This window comes from Malaclemys terrapin, chromosome 18 (assembly GCF_027887155.1).
Source record: "Malaclemys terrapin pileata isolate rMalTer1 chromosome 18, rMalTer1.hap1, whole genome shotgun sequence".
Classification (NCBI taxonomy): Eukaryota; Metazoa; Chordata; order Testudines; family Emydidae; genus Malaclemys; species Malaclemys terrapin.
Genome location: NC_071522.1, coordinates 17715412 through 17731980, shown reverse-complemented (window position 1 = coordinate 17731980; position 16569 = coordinate 17715412). Strand labels below are relative to the sequence as shown.

The 16569-nt window shown below is 41.3% G+C and overlaps 1 protein-coding gene across 4 annotated transcripts in view; it reads right to left on the bottom strand.

Annotated features, from left to right (window-relative positions):
* Positions 1-16569, bottom strand: part of CAMKK1 (calcium/calmodulin dependent protein kinase kinase 1) — a 197512-nt gene that overhangs the window by 40050 nt on the left and 140893 nt on the right. For all 4 annotated transcript variants that reach the window (XM_054008395.1, XM_054008396.1, XM_054008393.1 and 1 more), the window contains exons 10-11: positions 2020-2219; positions 1384-1437 (exon numbers count right to left, since the gene is read on the bottom strand). In XM_054008395.1, coding sequence (XP_053864370.1) covers positions 1384-1437; positions 2020-2219 — 254 coding nt within the window. The remainder of the gene's footprint in view (positions 1-1383; positions 1438-2019; positions 2220-16569) is intronic.

The following is a 16569-nucleotide window of genomic DNA, read 5'->3' as shown; positions in this document are numbered from 1 at the left end:
GGTGAAACAGAATCTTGAGCTTCAAGTCTTCACAGGTAAGCGAAGCAGGACCCAGCTTTCAAATATATAAATTTTTAAGGATGACATTTACTTGGGAGACTCTGTTCACGATCTAGGATCTTAAACAGATTTAAAAATGCTTCACAGAACAGCTTTACAGATCTTGGGCACTAACCACCTACATGATGCCTAAAATAATCTTCTTCAATCACTTTTTAAATTTTCTATGCTAAATTCAGATACATGAGCTCAGTGCACATTTGTTTTGAATGTAACTTTTTCCAGTTGATTGATATATGCCTAAATTCTGGCTCTTCCTATCTGAGCAACATGGGCAGGTGGGCAGGAGTGCAGCTGTTGTGACAACTGGCCCTTACTTGAGACACTCTGCTTGCAGAATACCTCAAGGGCAGTGTGTGGGGCAGCGCATTCAGCGGTGTTCCTTACTGCTGGTCCAAAGACAGTAGCGTCAGCACCTGCTTCTGGTGGGATAGGGGATGGTTTTCTGGCCTTGTTCCCTGAACCGCCCAGCCAAGGCGAGTTATAAAATGAAGGGAAATGAGTGCACAGTATTTACTGCAAGGCCAACGGTAGGGGGGTTTCTTGGAACAGAACAGTTCATTAGTTTTATTTACCTTACCTCTTCCAGTCTTCTCCATGCCATAACACATGGGGAAATGATATCACCAGGGGACAAAATCCCGAGAGATTCCACTGTCTTTAGGATTTGGTGCAAATTATTTATTTTAGAAATAGCCCAGTGCACAGTTATCATAACTAATAAAATATCCTGAATTAGTTAAACCATATCACAACTGTCACAAAATTACTTGTTCCTTTACATTTTACCCCCGTCAATTATAGCCACATCAGCTAAAAAGCCTTGGAACTGTGCAGTGTGATTTGTGGGGCCCTGCATGACCTTAGGAGGACCTAACAAAACCATAAATTTTTTTTGCTCATGCAGCAAGTCATCATAACCTGCACAGGTCTGCCGTGTTTATCAGTTGACGGACGGCACACTATCTGGATCATTTAAAGCACTTTAGAGCAGCTTTTGTATCAAACTTGTGCTTCTCTCCACATGTTCTGCCTGATTTGTTTCTAAATCCAGGAAATATTGGGGGGGAAAAGAATGTCACTATTATTGCCACTGGTGCTGATCTGGGCACTGATGTAAGCTATGGGGCAGACCTGTGAATTTTTATGCATGGATGCCACCCTTATTCACCCACTGACTTCATTAGGACTATTTGGGAGAATTAGAGCTTGCAGAGTCAAGCTCTCTGTTTATTATTTTTCACTTATTTGTGGGAGAATCAGACTAATGATACCCAAGCCGCGGCTCCTATATAAAATTCAATTGTTCTACAGTCATCTTACCTTCCCATATACAAAGCAATACAAAGTAATTCCCATGGCCCATACATCAAGTGCCTGAAAGAAAGCAATTGCACTTAGTAAATTAGATCCAACAGCTAGATACATTTTAGATCAGACAGCTATTTTCTCAAACATAAAAATAAACTTTTTCATTAGGAACCTAATTTTATAGATACTGAACAATGAAATTAGACAGATACATTGTTATATGCACACAAACAAGTCTACAAAGCACCTAACACACTTTGACCAATATTGGCCAGATTCTGCCAGCCTTAATCACATCCAGTAGTTCCTCACTGTACGAACAATCCCATTCATTTCAATCAGACTACTTGTGGAGGAAGACACAACTTAACATGAGGAAGACTGGCAGAAATCTGACCTAGACAAATAATAATGGATCAAAACCTGAAGCCTCATTCAGGCAAAACTCCCATTAGCGTCTACGGGAGTTTTGTCTTGAGTAAAACAGAGTTAGGACCTCAGGATTTGACTCAATAATAAAAGAAAAATTCTTCTTTATTTTACCTGTGGAACAGAGACACACCAAGGAGTATGGTTTGGATACCACCCTTCTTTTCATGTTCCCCAGGTCCTAAAACTCAGACTAATTAGTGGTGATCCAAGACTTACCTTTCCACTGAAGCTTTTGCCAGAATCTGAAATTGCCTCTGGAGCCATAAAGGCTGGTGTCCCGGCAGTACTGGAAAGCTGGGCATCATTCCCTTCAAACTGATTACTGACTCCAAAATCAGCTATTTTGACATGCCCATCGTCTCCCAAGAGCAGGTTGGAAGGCTTGATGTCCCGGTGAATGATCTTCTGATAGTGCACTGTAAACAGATGGGAACATGCTCTTCAAAAGCTGCCCAGCATATCCGGAAGAAACCACAATATATAACAGCACCCTTCCTTCTCCAACAAAGTGCTAGCTAATGCCCAGGCTTATAGATCAGATTTTAGAAAGTCAAGGGCTTCATCATACTTCCTAAAATAGTTGATGACCCACTATTGTTCTGTAGTGAGCCTTGTTCAACCCTCTTGGGGAGTTAGAAAATATTTCCCCCTTGCTGAGCTTAGTATTTTTGAAGCTTTCTCTTAAACTTGAATGGCCATAAAATCAACCTGGGTGGTTGAATTTAAAATGACAGCAACCTTAATTTATATGGTGTAAATTAGTCAGTCAAAGCATTTTTATGTATACATGTCATCACTTATACCAGCACAGCCCTGGGACCAGTGATTGTCAGAGGACTACTGTTCTGTGCATAAAAGGAGGATTTTAGTCCCCAGTGTGTATGGTGAGTGGAAATGGAGAACGATCACATTTCAAAAGGGACTGAGATTGGCAAGGGACCAGGGCTCAGGAATACAAGCCATGGCTGCGTTGCTGCTAGATGAGCAATAGAACCTCATCAAGTAACATCGGCCAGTCTAGGATTAATAGAGCTGCTTTCTACAACTCTGCCTGCCTGTTGTGTCACTGGGGAGCAGAGGGTGCTGGGGTTCATGGGGGCTTCAGAAGCATGCTGGAAGATCCTGGGGATGAGTGAGGGTGGTGAAACTCCCAAGTGGCTGGAGCAGCTGCCTGCAGAAACAGGGAGCCCAGGGCCCATATCAGGCCCCTCACCTTCTGCCACTGCTCCAATCTCACTCCTGCCACTTCCAGGTGGCACATGGCTGCCTGCTCAGCGGATGCCACTGCAGCCTCCAGTGTCCAAAAGGTGCAATTGCAGGCAAATGCCCACAGCCTTCCAGCAGCTTGGCCAGATGCATGGCATCTCAATCAAGATGCAGCATTCTGTGGGAGGACTGTCAAATGCGTGTCACATGAGATGCAGCCAGGGCTGTCAATCTGGCACTTTCCGCCAGCACTGAACAAATGTTAAGAGGAAAATCAAACTGATAAAGGCAATTAACCAAAGAGAGTGGGCATAGCCCCAGAGATCTTAATACCCAGGGAGAGGGAATTTTGCTGTTGAAGAAGGAAATAATTACAGTCAAGTCTTGCAGATGGTGCAAAGCTTTACTCCATCTACCAGCTCCAAATGAATCCACAGGACTGCTCATGTGAGTAAAGGTTTGTGGGATGCAGCCCATGGGTTCCATTTTTTAGATTTTTATCTCAAAATTGCAATTCTACTTGACTAATCTACATAACATTAGACCCCCACACAGAAAGAAACATGCCCACATGAGAAGACTGGAAGATTGAGGGGGCTAAGATAGCATCCTTGTGCCAAGGGGAACTGACACATCAAAAAAATCAGTGAACATTTTCAGTTTGAAAGAGGCTGTTTTAAACCCGAGTGATAATCAGATTGCCGATGCCAGAACTCTGGAGAATACCACCAGGCTCTAGTTGTGCCATAAACAGGAACCTTTGAAAGAGACACAGAATGTTTTATTCTAAAAGAGAATAAAAGGAAAGAAAAAAAATATTCCAACCTTGAAAATAATAACCACTCTCATGTTCAGAAATGTGCCCTTACAAGCTATTGTCACAGGAACCCTTTCATAGCAAAGTCATGTTTCAAACCAGCTTCCATTCTGAAATGTTACAAACAGGAAAGATTGCAATTATGATTAGGTTGAATGAATGAACTGCTTCCTGGGCAAGTGAGAATGGACTCTAAGTCTTAACTGGTTTATAGCACTGCCAAATATCAGATCCAGCTGAATTATATAAGGTGGAAAAGCTCATCATTGCAGATCACGAGGTCAAGAGATAGCCTTACAACAAATTCACTACTTGGTTTGCAGTTTATCCTGGAGGCAATACTGTTGCGATAAGAAAAGGAATTTTTATTTCCTGGAGTAAAGGGGAAGAAGGAAATTATAAAATGAAAACCAGATGTATTGTACAGCAATATCGTGACAGCAGTATTCAATTTAAACAAAAACTTTCAAAAAAGATTATCTGAAATGTCACTTTCATCTAAAGCAAAGTGTTATATAAGAACCTGAATAGCATACAACAATCTAATTGATTTCTTTGTATGATACTATGTGTTTACCCAGTATCATTGTCCCTCTGTTTGCGTAGTGAACAGATTCTTTTAGTAAGTATTCTTCTTTAAGAGCTAATCTAGATGCATAATGGACCAATTCCCAGACAAATGCTCACAGGACAGTGCTAAGAAACGTCAGTGGTCATTCTAGCCCAGATTTGCTGTTGCTGTGCAATTATATCGTGATGTGAATCGGTTAACTCTTGTGAGAGGCTGACTAGACAATCTGGGTAAACACCAAACACCCTATGACAACAGTAATTATTATCAGACGTCTGCTGCCGAGCAAACCTATTGATGAGCTGACATTTCATTATGGTAATGCAAGAAAGAAAATGAAACTGCAGTTTCCCTTCAGGAAATGATTAGCTGCCTTTCATGCAGGTGTGAAATATAAGATTCTTAAAGAATAAGCCAGAGACTGCAGGGCTCAGATTCTCAACACATTTTTGCAAGTAAAATACAGGCCATGAAATATAGGTCAGATTAATTCAGCTGTGGAGTTAAAGTCTATTGAAATCGATGGAGTTTTACACCAGGGGAGAATTTAGTCCGGGATTTTTATTATTTCATCCATAAAACAAAGTAAAACATGATTCCAAGTCAAATAAATATTTATCTTTCAAAATATATTACTTGCCTTTGTGAAATCTAATAAAAAGATAGTAAATACAAGCTCTTTGGTGTAGAAACTGTTGTTGATGATATGTTTGTACAGCACTCAGAACAATTAGGCCCTGATCTAGGTAGGCTCTGGGTACAATCACAATATAAAATGTTAAATAATATGTACTACAAATAAATACATAATAAATTGTAACCGGGATCAAGTTCACAAGTCATTATGTTCAAGGATTGCAAATGAGTATTATTTGTTTATTTGTATTATAGTAATAGAGGACACAACCAATATTGGGGCCCCATTGTGCTAGGCACTACACAAACATGGTGAGAGATAGTCCTTTCCTTGTAGAGTTTACAGACTAAATTTTCAAAACCGCCTAAATGGCATAGGAGCCTTAGTCAAAATTTGACTTATAATCTAATAGAGAAGACACTGAAAGCAGGTGGGGAAACAAGCAGAAAGGTGAAGTGACTTGCCCAAGGTCAAATGGCTGGTCAACGGCCAATCCAGGTCTCCTGAGCACCAACCCAGGGTCATATTCAGTGCCTCTCTAATAGTAGTGACCAGAGGCACCGACTTTGGGATTTTCTGGGGGGTGCTGGACCCCCGCTCTGCTCCAGGCCCCGCCCCTACTCGACCCCTTTCCTCAAGCCCAATCCCTGCCCCCACCCCACATCTTCCCACCCTCTCCCCTTGCCTCTTCCTGCCCCTCCCCCCAGTGCCTCCTCCATGCTGCTGAACAGCTGACTGCAGTGGGCAGGAGGTGCTGGGAGGAGCTGATCGGCAGGGCTGCCAGCGGGTGGGAGGCGTTGGCGGGGAGGGGAAGGAGCTGATCCGTGGGGCTGCTGGTGGGACTGCCAGTGGGTGCTGAGCACCCACTATTTTTTTCCTGTGGGTGCTCCAGGCCTGGAGCACTCATGGAGTCGGTGCCTATGGTAATAACGACATTATACCAGTTAACTCAAAGATATTTACACTATTACCCCCACCTTCTCCCCTACACAACCTCCTGTTACATATGCGAAAGCCATACTGATGAGAAAAAGAAATGAGAATAGAACCATTTCTAAACATTGCAGTCCAAATTCCCTGCTGATGTAAATGGGAGGAGCTCTGTTGACTTCAGTTGTGTGTTGCTCATTTACAACAATGGATAATTTGGTACTGAACTGCTAGCCAGAACACCCCCTCTAATTACTTATAGTAAGTAATAAAATGACCTAGAGGGGAGCCTAAAATCAAAGAAATCTGTCCTCAGTTCTAGTGTGGGCCATGTATAGTTAGTTTTTCCATCCTGAAGAGTTTGCAACATTATTTCAAACACAGGGAGAGCTCTGCAAACCCATTCCCAGGTGGAGATAGTTCTTCAAAGAAATCTCAATGGAGCAAACAGAGCTGTTAGTCCCAGGTCTCACATTACTGTGAAATGCATTTGATACATATGGGGCTGTGTAAGGAACGATAAAATATAGTTCCATATGGACTTGACCCTAGTCAATGAAAACAACTCCCAGTGATTTCTGGTCCTATGAAAAGAACCAAGAACTATTTATCCATACAACATAAATAAACATCAGATTTCAAAAAAATTCCCAGCCAACCAGCTTTGGAAATAAGAGAATTCCAGATCTCTCATGAATGAAATAAAAGTAACTTGCTAATTTTAATTAGAAAGGGGACGAAGCTGCAAACTTTGGATTCAGGTCCGAAATTCTGTAAAGTACGGGAGCATTTAACCTGGGCCATTTCCAGTTTTAATAGAGACCATAATAAAACTGTAAAACTTATTGCGATTGCTGACTCATGTAACTATATCGTGCAAACAAATTGGAGGCAAATAATATGAGACAACAGCTATCTACTGTATCAGCTGATTAGCTGAAAGAAAAACATAAGACATATGATCTCTTAAAGTAACGAATATCAAAACAACCACTCGTGACGTAGGTGGAAACCATGCTGAAGACCACATGGAAGTATGCTTGTTACAGTGTCACGTAGTTTAGTTTAATTACTCTGTAGCTCCATGCTATGTTTTATAGGAAGATCCTCTGAAGCATGACCAAGGGTCCTGTGACTTTTGCCCTTTAAAAGAGTGACTATTGCATGCATTGGAACCCTTAGGGATTAAACAGACTGCAGAGGGGGCGCTTTTTGTAACAGAAAATGACCCTGGATAACAGTTCTCTTGCATAGTATCAGGGGGTAGCCGTGTTAGTCTGTATCTACAAAAACAACAAGGAGTCTGGTGGCACCTTAAAGACTAACAGATTTATATGGGCATAAGCTTTCGTGAGTAAAAACCTCACTTCTTCGGATGCAAGTTCTCTTGCATATCATTTTGCTTGCAGCAAAATTTCAGCAAATCAGTGTGATTTGCATTTCCAGTACAAAAGACTGCTGCAGTGACAGGGCTGTGGGTTGCTGCAATGACAGGAAACACTGGAGTTGTCGCCTCACAGTATGGAGAAATAAAGAGAAAGCTCAAGAGAAAAAGCTAAACATCCTGTCCCAACTGCCCTGAAAACAAAGGGCTTATCAGCATGAACAACCTTCAGATAAGCTCCCGATTATCATATAGTGAGACAACAGCACAAGCAGCATACATTTGTGCCACTGTTGGCTCCTGAAGACCCACAGAGAGATCACAACAAGGGAGTTGGTGATATTTATACACAGTAAAATTAAATTGCGTAGTTTACACTCGCACCGTATTAACACTCTATTTCATCAGTGCTCAGAGTTAGGTTGTCTCCTGGATCCCTGTTAACGCAAGTAATAGTGGTTGGAATTAAAGGCAATCATGTTAAGCCTACTGTTCATTATCACCAGAAACATCAGCCACAAGGTGAGGGAAATTAACAATACTACCTTTTCTTGGTTCTAAGTATTAAAAACTATGAACTAAACATACACAACAACAAGACAGCAGAGCTGTATGAACATATTGTATAGAAAGACATACAGAACATACAGATCAACACTCATCAAAATAAACTTAATAAAAACAAATACTAGTTCTTATCTAAACCTATTCTAGGAAGTCCTTACCAGCACTCTCCCAGTTCCTCCAGAGACATATGTGGGGCGTCTAGCCAGGGAATCAGCGGGAGCCTCAACATTCACCCCATTTTGCTTGTAGGCAGCACTTGCTTGTAGGGAGTTACTTCAGCTTGTGACTGCACACTTTATAAAAGCTGTTCAGGGCATCTCGATCGTGTCCCGAACATGCATTCCCCCACCCAGTAAGTCAGAGCAGCCAGCACCATTGGTATGAATAAATAATGATTTTCTCCCTAACAGATCCGACTGTTTTCTGTATACTGGTATGAACTGAGGCTGGTTTTCCAAGCTGATATGAAGCAGTTAGTATTTCAGTCGTATACTGTGGACTGATGTGGTTCACCTGGTCCAGCAGACAGGAATCCAACATTAACAGATGATCTTCAACTACTGTAGAGACAAATGCTGTAATGAGACATTTGTTCTCTTCTCTCAGCAGCTGAAGACATTGCTTGATTAGCCATAAACCAGTTGGTCTTTTCTCTGGACCATACCATGGCACTTGGCTTTGAGAAACCTTTCTGATTGATCTTTACCCACAGTACAGTCAGCAGAGCTGTAATCTGATCACACTCCTTCCACATACCCAAGATCCTGAGTGCAACAACCACTCTAGGGACAGCCAAATAATGCATTCACTGGTTACTCCAGTATAAAGATAATAGATCTGATCCTAAAATAGTGTAAATCAATATAGATCTGGCCCAATCGGAACAGTTTTCTGGTAAAATATCCCAGAGCAGATGATTTGTCAAAGACTTCAAACAAATAGTTTAAGTTGTTCATTTTGGCTGGAAATTGTTTTGCTTGTTAGTGCTGAGATTGGCTGCTCACTAGAACAAGCTCCCTGTGTACAAGTTGCTCTGCTGTCTCAATGCTAACTGACAGACCTGATTTTAAAAATAAATCAATACTGCTTCATAATGAAAATGAAACGTACGATATCACAGTTAAAGCCCCTGGGGGAAAATCTGCTTCTGGAGCTCTCGGTTAAATTCAGTTTTATTAGAGTCATCCTTCATTTCAGGGGGAAAACAGCAGCAATTCAGGCACTATTTGGATCTTAATAATAATTCTTATCCTTCTTATAGCATCTTCCATCCAGGAATCTCTAAACATCCATTAATTGAGTTTCACAACAGCCCTTGTGAGAGAGGCAAGTATTACTAATGGGGAAGCCGAGGCACAGAATTTTCAAGCATGTCTACTAATTTGGAGGGCCCAACCTGATACACAAAGAGCTTGATTATCAGAGATGCTGAGTACCCACAACTCCAACTGAAATCAGAGCAGCTGAATGCTCAGTGACTCTGAAAATCAGGTTGTTGGTGTCTAAATGTGGGCCCCATAAAATTGAATCACCCAAACTTTTGAAAACTTGGCTTTTAATGTTTTTTTAAAACAATGCATTTTCACTTAATTGATGCTAGAAGTGAGGAAATATGGTTATGGATGTATAGTACAAAACCGCTGAAAAACTAAGGCTACCATTAGTATAAGAACATGAGGCCTGCCATATTGGATCAGACCAATGGTTCATCTACTGCAGGATGCTCTGACAGTGGCTAGTATCAGCTGCTTCAAAGGAAGGTGCAAATAACCACGTAGCAGGCACTTATGGGATAACCTGCTTATGTGGAAAGTTTTTCCTAACCCATATCAGTCCCAGGTTGGCTTACATCCCTCCAAAACTCTTGACATATTTGTTTCAACTTTGTCCTCCTCCACCTCCTTCACTGCCCACTTCACCAGCTTCTCAAGAGTGGTGTCTCTATGCTCCTGAATGACAGGCCTGAAGAGAGACAGAGGGACTTTAATGCAGAAATGCTGGAAGGGTTTGGTGCTACATTTTGCTGTTCTTGACTCATATCAGCAAGAGTCTGATCCTGCAAACATTCCAGACACAGAGTTCCCATTGAGAAAGGTCCTGTGTTCTGAGCCCCTGATGAAGCAAAGCATCCATACTCAGGACAGCACTTAAGCACATGCTTAATGATAACTTAAGCATGTGTGATTCAAGTTAAGCAGATGCTTAAATTCTTTTCTGAACTGGGGTCAGAGTGCTTGCAGGCTCAAGTGCCAAGTTAGCTAAATCCAAACTTACTACAATGACATCAAAATGAGAAACCCTCAAGAACCACTATCACAAATGTCACCCTTGCTGTCAATCCTCCTCTGACCTCTGTAGGTGCTCCAGCCAGGTCAGCATCCAGCAATACTCCATTCACCCAGTGTGCCACACTAATGGGCCTATACCCAAGGGAAATACAACTGTAAATTGCATTGTGCTGCAGCATTATTGTAGAACACTGAAAAATGTGTGTGACAGACGTACAGTGCTGCAGGAAAGACTCCTTAGGCTGTACTCTTTCTATGAATGCACTGTGGTATGATGAGTGGGACTGGAGACCATAAGAACATAAGAATGGCCATAGTGGGTCTAACCAATGGTCCATCTAGCCCAGTGTCCTGTCTTTTGGCAGTGGCTAATGCCAGATACTTGAGAGGGAATATACAGAACAGGGCAACTATTGAGTGATCCATCCCCGGTCATCCAGCCCCAGCATCTGGCAGTCACAGGCTTAGGGACACCCAGAGCATGGGATTGCATCCCTGACCATTTTGGCTAATAGCCACTGATGGATCTGTCCTCCATGAACTTATCAAATTCTTTTTTGAACCCAGTTATACTTTTAGCCTTCACAACATCCCTGGCAAAGAGTTCCACAGGTTGACTGTGTGAAAAAGAGGGTCAGGTTTTAGGAGGAACCTAGTTTGGTAGTCAGGCTGCTATTGGATAAACAAAAAGAAGAACAGGAGTACTTGTGGCACCTTAGAGACTAACAAATTTATTAGAGCATAAGCTTTCGTGGACTACAGCCCACTTCTTCGGATGCATATAGAATGGAACATATATTGAGGAGATATATATGCATCCGAAGAAGTGGGCTGTAGTCCACGAAAGCTTATGCTCTAATAAATTTGTTAGTCTCTAAGGTGCCACAAGTACTCCTGTTCTTCTTTTTGCGGATACAGACTAACACGGCTGCTACTCTGAAACCTGTCATATTGGATAAACACAGGTTTCTCTCTGTGTGCATACTCCATCCAGATCTCTTTCCTACAACTCTGACTGTCTGCTGCATTCCTTAATGCTAATGAAGCATGAAAAGAGCACATTTGTCTGTTCTGGTCCTTTTATAGAACCCATCACCATGCCATCCTTCAGGGCTGATAATACAGCACATTTCACAAGCACAAAACTCACCTTTAAATGAGAACCCTCTCTTCCCTCATTTCTAGACACATCCACTTGCAGACTCTAAAATAGGCTGTGCTTGTCATTCAAAAGCAGACATTTGGGAATTGTTCATCCATACCAACCGGCAGAAAAAAGCAGGAGGGGGGAAATGGGAGATTACTCCCCATTGTCTTTTAAAACAGCTTCCTTCTCTGCTCTCCCTGCTGGAAATCCCAGGGCCTGAGCACTTCATTACTAATGCTCCAAAACCCCATTACAAAAAATTGCCACATAATAGCACCTAATGCTATTTACTAAGGCTGGTGCTGAATTATATTTGATTAAAACAGAAGCCGGTTTCTGTTCAAGGGCAAAAGCAATCCATATGGTGCTGCTGCAGAGTCTGCTTAGTATTACCCTCACATCAGCCCTGTAGTGGAGAAATGATTTAACACCCTACCAAGGAAGCTGCAGCAGCAGCAGCCGATAAAGCTTAAAACGAAACGCTGTTCTTTGAAGCAAGGCTCCGATGCCAGTTTGCAGTGTTCCACGGACACCAAGAATGATCCAAAGCAAGTGGACATGCTGGGGGCTACACTTAAGAGACCGCCTGCTTCCTGTGACCATTTACACCTTTATATTTAGCCTGGTGCTCAGTGCAGAGGGTTGTAAATCAGGACTTCTGGGTTTCATTCACTAGTCTAACACCAAATTGCTTTATGACCTTGACCAAGTCACATGGCCCAGAATTTTCAGGAGGGATCAGCCCCTGGACACAGGGCCAGATTTTCAACAGAGCTCAGTGCAGCGAGTGCATATTGGGTACTCAGCTCCTTTGAAAATGTGGCCACAAAACTTCGTAATGGGAGCTTCTGGCAGCTGAGCTCTTTGGAAACTTTGAATTCGTAGCATAAGCAAAATCAGTTGTCACAGATTAGGCATAAGTGCCAGAATCTCCTACACCAAAACCAACATTTTACAGGCATTTAGCAAGGTCAGGGAAGAACATTTAATGAGAGGTGGGAGAACCAGGACATAATAGATTTATTACAATACACACAAACACTGGCTATGTTCTTACTGTTTATATTTCAGCAGTGCCTAGAGGCCCAGTTGAAACCAGGGCCCCACTGTGCTAGGTGCTGTGTATATACATAGTAAAAGACAGTCCTTGCCTAGATGGGTCTTCAAATTAAACAGACAAGAAGTGGGAGAAAAGAAGGATTATTATCCTTATTTTACGGATGGGAACTGATTCATAGAGAGTTTAAGTGATTTACAAAGGTCATACAGGGAGTCTATGGTAGAGTCAGGAACTGAACCCAAATCTCCTGAGTTCCATGCCAGTGTCTTAACCACAAGACCATCCTTCCTTCTCCATGTGCATTATGTGCTTACAGCTACATTTGCAAAAGCCCACACAACAGATGTGTCATGCAGAATGTGCCGCTGACAAAATCCAAAACAAGACCCTGGGTACACAAGGGCTTTTACTTGCCATGTCACCAGCGTTTGAATTTACCCATCTCTTGATAACAGTCCTGAGAATACTCTTAAAACAAACACACTGTAATTGACTCTTCTGTTGATATATTTACTTAATTCCTCTTTTAAGATAATGGGAATTATATTCACATATTGATGGTACAGAAGAAAGATTACGCCTTATCATGGAAAAGCCAGCTTTTGATCAGCACAGCAGGCATTTATATATTGTTCTGGGTTTAGTGTACAGTGCAGGGCTCCAGAAGCTGGTGGGGGATTTTACTGAGAATTGCTTTGTATGACTGTATTGCTGGAAAGGTAACTTCCCAATGGTTTTAGCTGCACTTCATTATCCTTTCCTGTTCCTCTTTCTGACCCACTAGTTCAACTAACAGATGACAGGGGTTCCCTTGAGCGGACAGTAGACCTGCCACATAGTAGGCAAAGCGGGTTTTCCTTAATACAATCAATAGAGAGACTTTACATTTCCTAGTGCAAAAGTGGCGGAAAGAATGGATTTTCTTCATTTCACTCACAGCAACTGCAGCTGTTCCAGCTTCTTGTGATCCAGGTAAAACTAATATCATGCTTGCAGATAAACTGCAAAGGGACAAATCCTGCAGTTCATCTTTACTATGGCATAACTCCCACTGCAGCCAATGGGAGTTTAGCCTGTGTAAAGACTCCAGAGTCAAGCCCTTACAAAATGAAGCTAATTGACAAGTTCCTCAATTAAAACTCTAGAGTTTGGGCCCGATCTGGGTATCTGAACCCAACCTCACCTTAAAATTTTGAAGGGTTCGGGGGGTGGGGAGTCACATTTGAGATTCTAGTTAAACCCATCTATAGTAAACACATACAAGCCAAAATCTGTAATTCTGTAGTGAGATGAGGAAGATGTTACATAAATTGCTATGGCATGCCAGTGTTTATACTGGACCTTTACTTACATACAGTAAGAGGGAATTGTCTCCTTTCAATTCATGCTAAGTAAAATTTATTCTTAAAATATTTTTAACTCTTACAATACTTAACAGTAACAAATACAATTACAAAAACACTTTACATCAATACAATCCTAAAGGATGCCACAAACATTTACACTATATCCATTTGGTACCAGTGAAACAGCCACTTTGGGGAGGCCCTCGGGGTGGAGGGGAGAGAAGGAGAGTAGGATGAGCATAGCAGTCAACCACTGCACTGTGTGGAGGACACTGGGGTAATTCCCATCCCACCCTGGACAAAGTGCCATGGAGTTTTAACTCTGCAATTCCCAAAGCCACAAAATGGCACATTTTGTCTATGGCAGTGGTCCCCAACCTTTTTGTGGCCAGTAGCACATTCATGTTTTCAGAAGAGTGTGGCGGGCGCCAACAATTTTTCAAGGCTTATTTTGTATTTGTACATTAAATAATACAAAAAACATCATATTTAATATTACATACTATATGAATCCATAAGATAAAAAAGGTAATTTTACATGTAAAAGGTATTAATTAAATTATTCGGCAATTACTCTTTCACCTTACCGTGTGAATTTGCTCTTTTTTATCTACCTGTAAGAAAAATTAAGGAGTTTTTACAAAATAAATATCAAACAGTTTTCATCTTATTTATTTAAAAAAAGTAAACATTGTTGAACTGCTGGTCCAAATATATTTATTATTCTTACTTTAACATAGATAGCCAGTTATGGTTAATTAAAAATATTTTTTATATTGTTACTTGTCTCTGGATTTCAATAAACAAACAAATATGAAAAAAAGTTAAACATACACGCTCATCAGCACTTAATAGAAAATAGGTATCATTAATTCATGTGGTTTTTCTAATAAAGTCAGTGTGATTTTTGGCACTGCATTACTTCAGCCAATTTTTCGTAGTTGGGAGAGTAGGATGATATTCCTGTTCGTAAGCAATCGTCAAGATGGGCATCTGTAAGCCGAGATCTGTATTTTGATTTTATGATGTTCATTGTTGAAAACAGAACTTTGTATAATAAATGGAACCGAAATAAGATTTTATTTTGTATGCTACATTTTTTAAGGTTAGAAACTTTTTTCCGTCAACCAGATTCCAAAAATTTTCATCTGTTGCATAGGATTTTAGAACAATATCATTTTGAAGGTCCAAAATCTCCAGTTCCACGTCTTCTGTTCTTACTTGAATGAGACTCACAATTGATGTAGTTTCAGAGTAACAGCCGTGTTAGTCTGTATCCGCAAAAAGAAGAACAGGAGTACTTGTGGCACCTTAGAGACTAACAAATTTATTAGAGCATAAGCTTTCGTGGACTACAGCCCACTTCTTCGGATGCATCCGAAGAAGTGGGCTGTAGTCCACGAAAGCTTATGCTCTAATAAATTTGTTAGTCTCTAAGGTGCCACAAGTACTCCTGTTCTTCTTTTTACAATTGATGTAGCCATTTCTGTTACCTCTATTTGGCAAGTAAAAGGATTCACAAGAAAGGCAACTACAGGCTCAATGATGTTGAACTGCTGAAATCTCTTTTCAAATTGTTCCAGAAGTGTTTGAATGTGGATAACAAATGGTGATGGGTTAAAATTACGGTCACATACCATTTTCTTCATACTTGGAAAATGTATGAGAGACTTCGTCTTCATATGTGACATCCACAAGATCAGTTTTGCTTTGAATGATTTTACAGAACCTATCATTTGAGTCACATGTTTGTCTTTTCCCTGGAGCTCAAGATTTAAAATGTTCAATTTGTCAGTGATGTCGGCAAGAAAAGCCAAGTCCATTAACCAGCTGGAGTCTTCTAGTTGCTCGAAGTTCTGATTTGTGGACTTCAGAAATTCTTTGATCTCTTCAATTAGGCTTAAAAAACGTGCAAGAACTTTACCTTTGCTCAGCCATTGTACTTCTGTGTGCAAGATAAGATCAGAATGTTTATCATCAACATCTTCCAACAGGGCCTTAAAAAGTCGGTGTTGCAAAGGTTTCGCTCTAATAGAGTTAATTATTTTAATAACGACATTCATGACGGGTTGAAAAGAAAGAACTTTGACGAACAAAGCTTCTTGGTGCATAATGCAGTGATAAGACAAAGTTCGGAAAGGATTCATTCTTCTTACAGAGTGCAATGAATCCATTGGCGCTGCCCATCATTGCTGGTGCCCCATCAGTGGTGATCGCAGACAGCTTGTGTAGTGCCATACTAACTGATTTTGCATATGGATCACCTGGATCGATCAGTCTTCAGCTGTCGTTAAGACTGCGCCGATCACAACACGTCCGCCATTCTTCTTGCATTCTTGCCTTTCTTCTCCACATTCGTCCGAAACGTTTTACAATGTCATCTTCCCACCTTCTTGGAGGCCAACCAGGCGGTCTTTTCTGTTCACGCGGGTACCACTCAGTAATGATTGCGGTCCACCTATTGTCTGTGAACCGTGCTATGTGGCATTATATCTGCTTTCCACAACAATATCTTTCACACCATTGCATTCTCTAATAGTTTCATTTGGGATATGATCCAGAAGGGAAATTCCCAACATAGCTCGTTCCATTGCCCTTTCAGCTACCGACAGCCGCTGTTCTTCTCTCTTCGTCAGTGCCCACGTTTCACTGCCATACAGCATGGCTGGCAACACTGCTGAATTGAAGATATTTTTATGTGTGGTCTTGTTGATTTTTCCTTTGAGGATGTCCTTGATGGAATTAAACGCACACCATCCTGCCCGAATCCTTTGTGAGAGTTCTCCGTTCATGTCTTGGCGCATATTAACTTC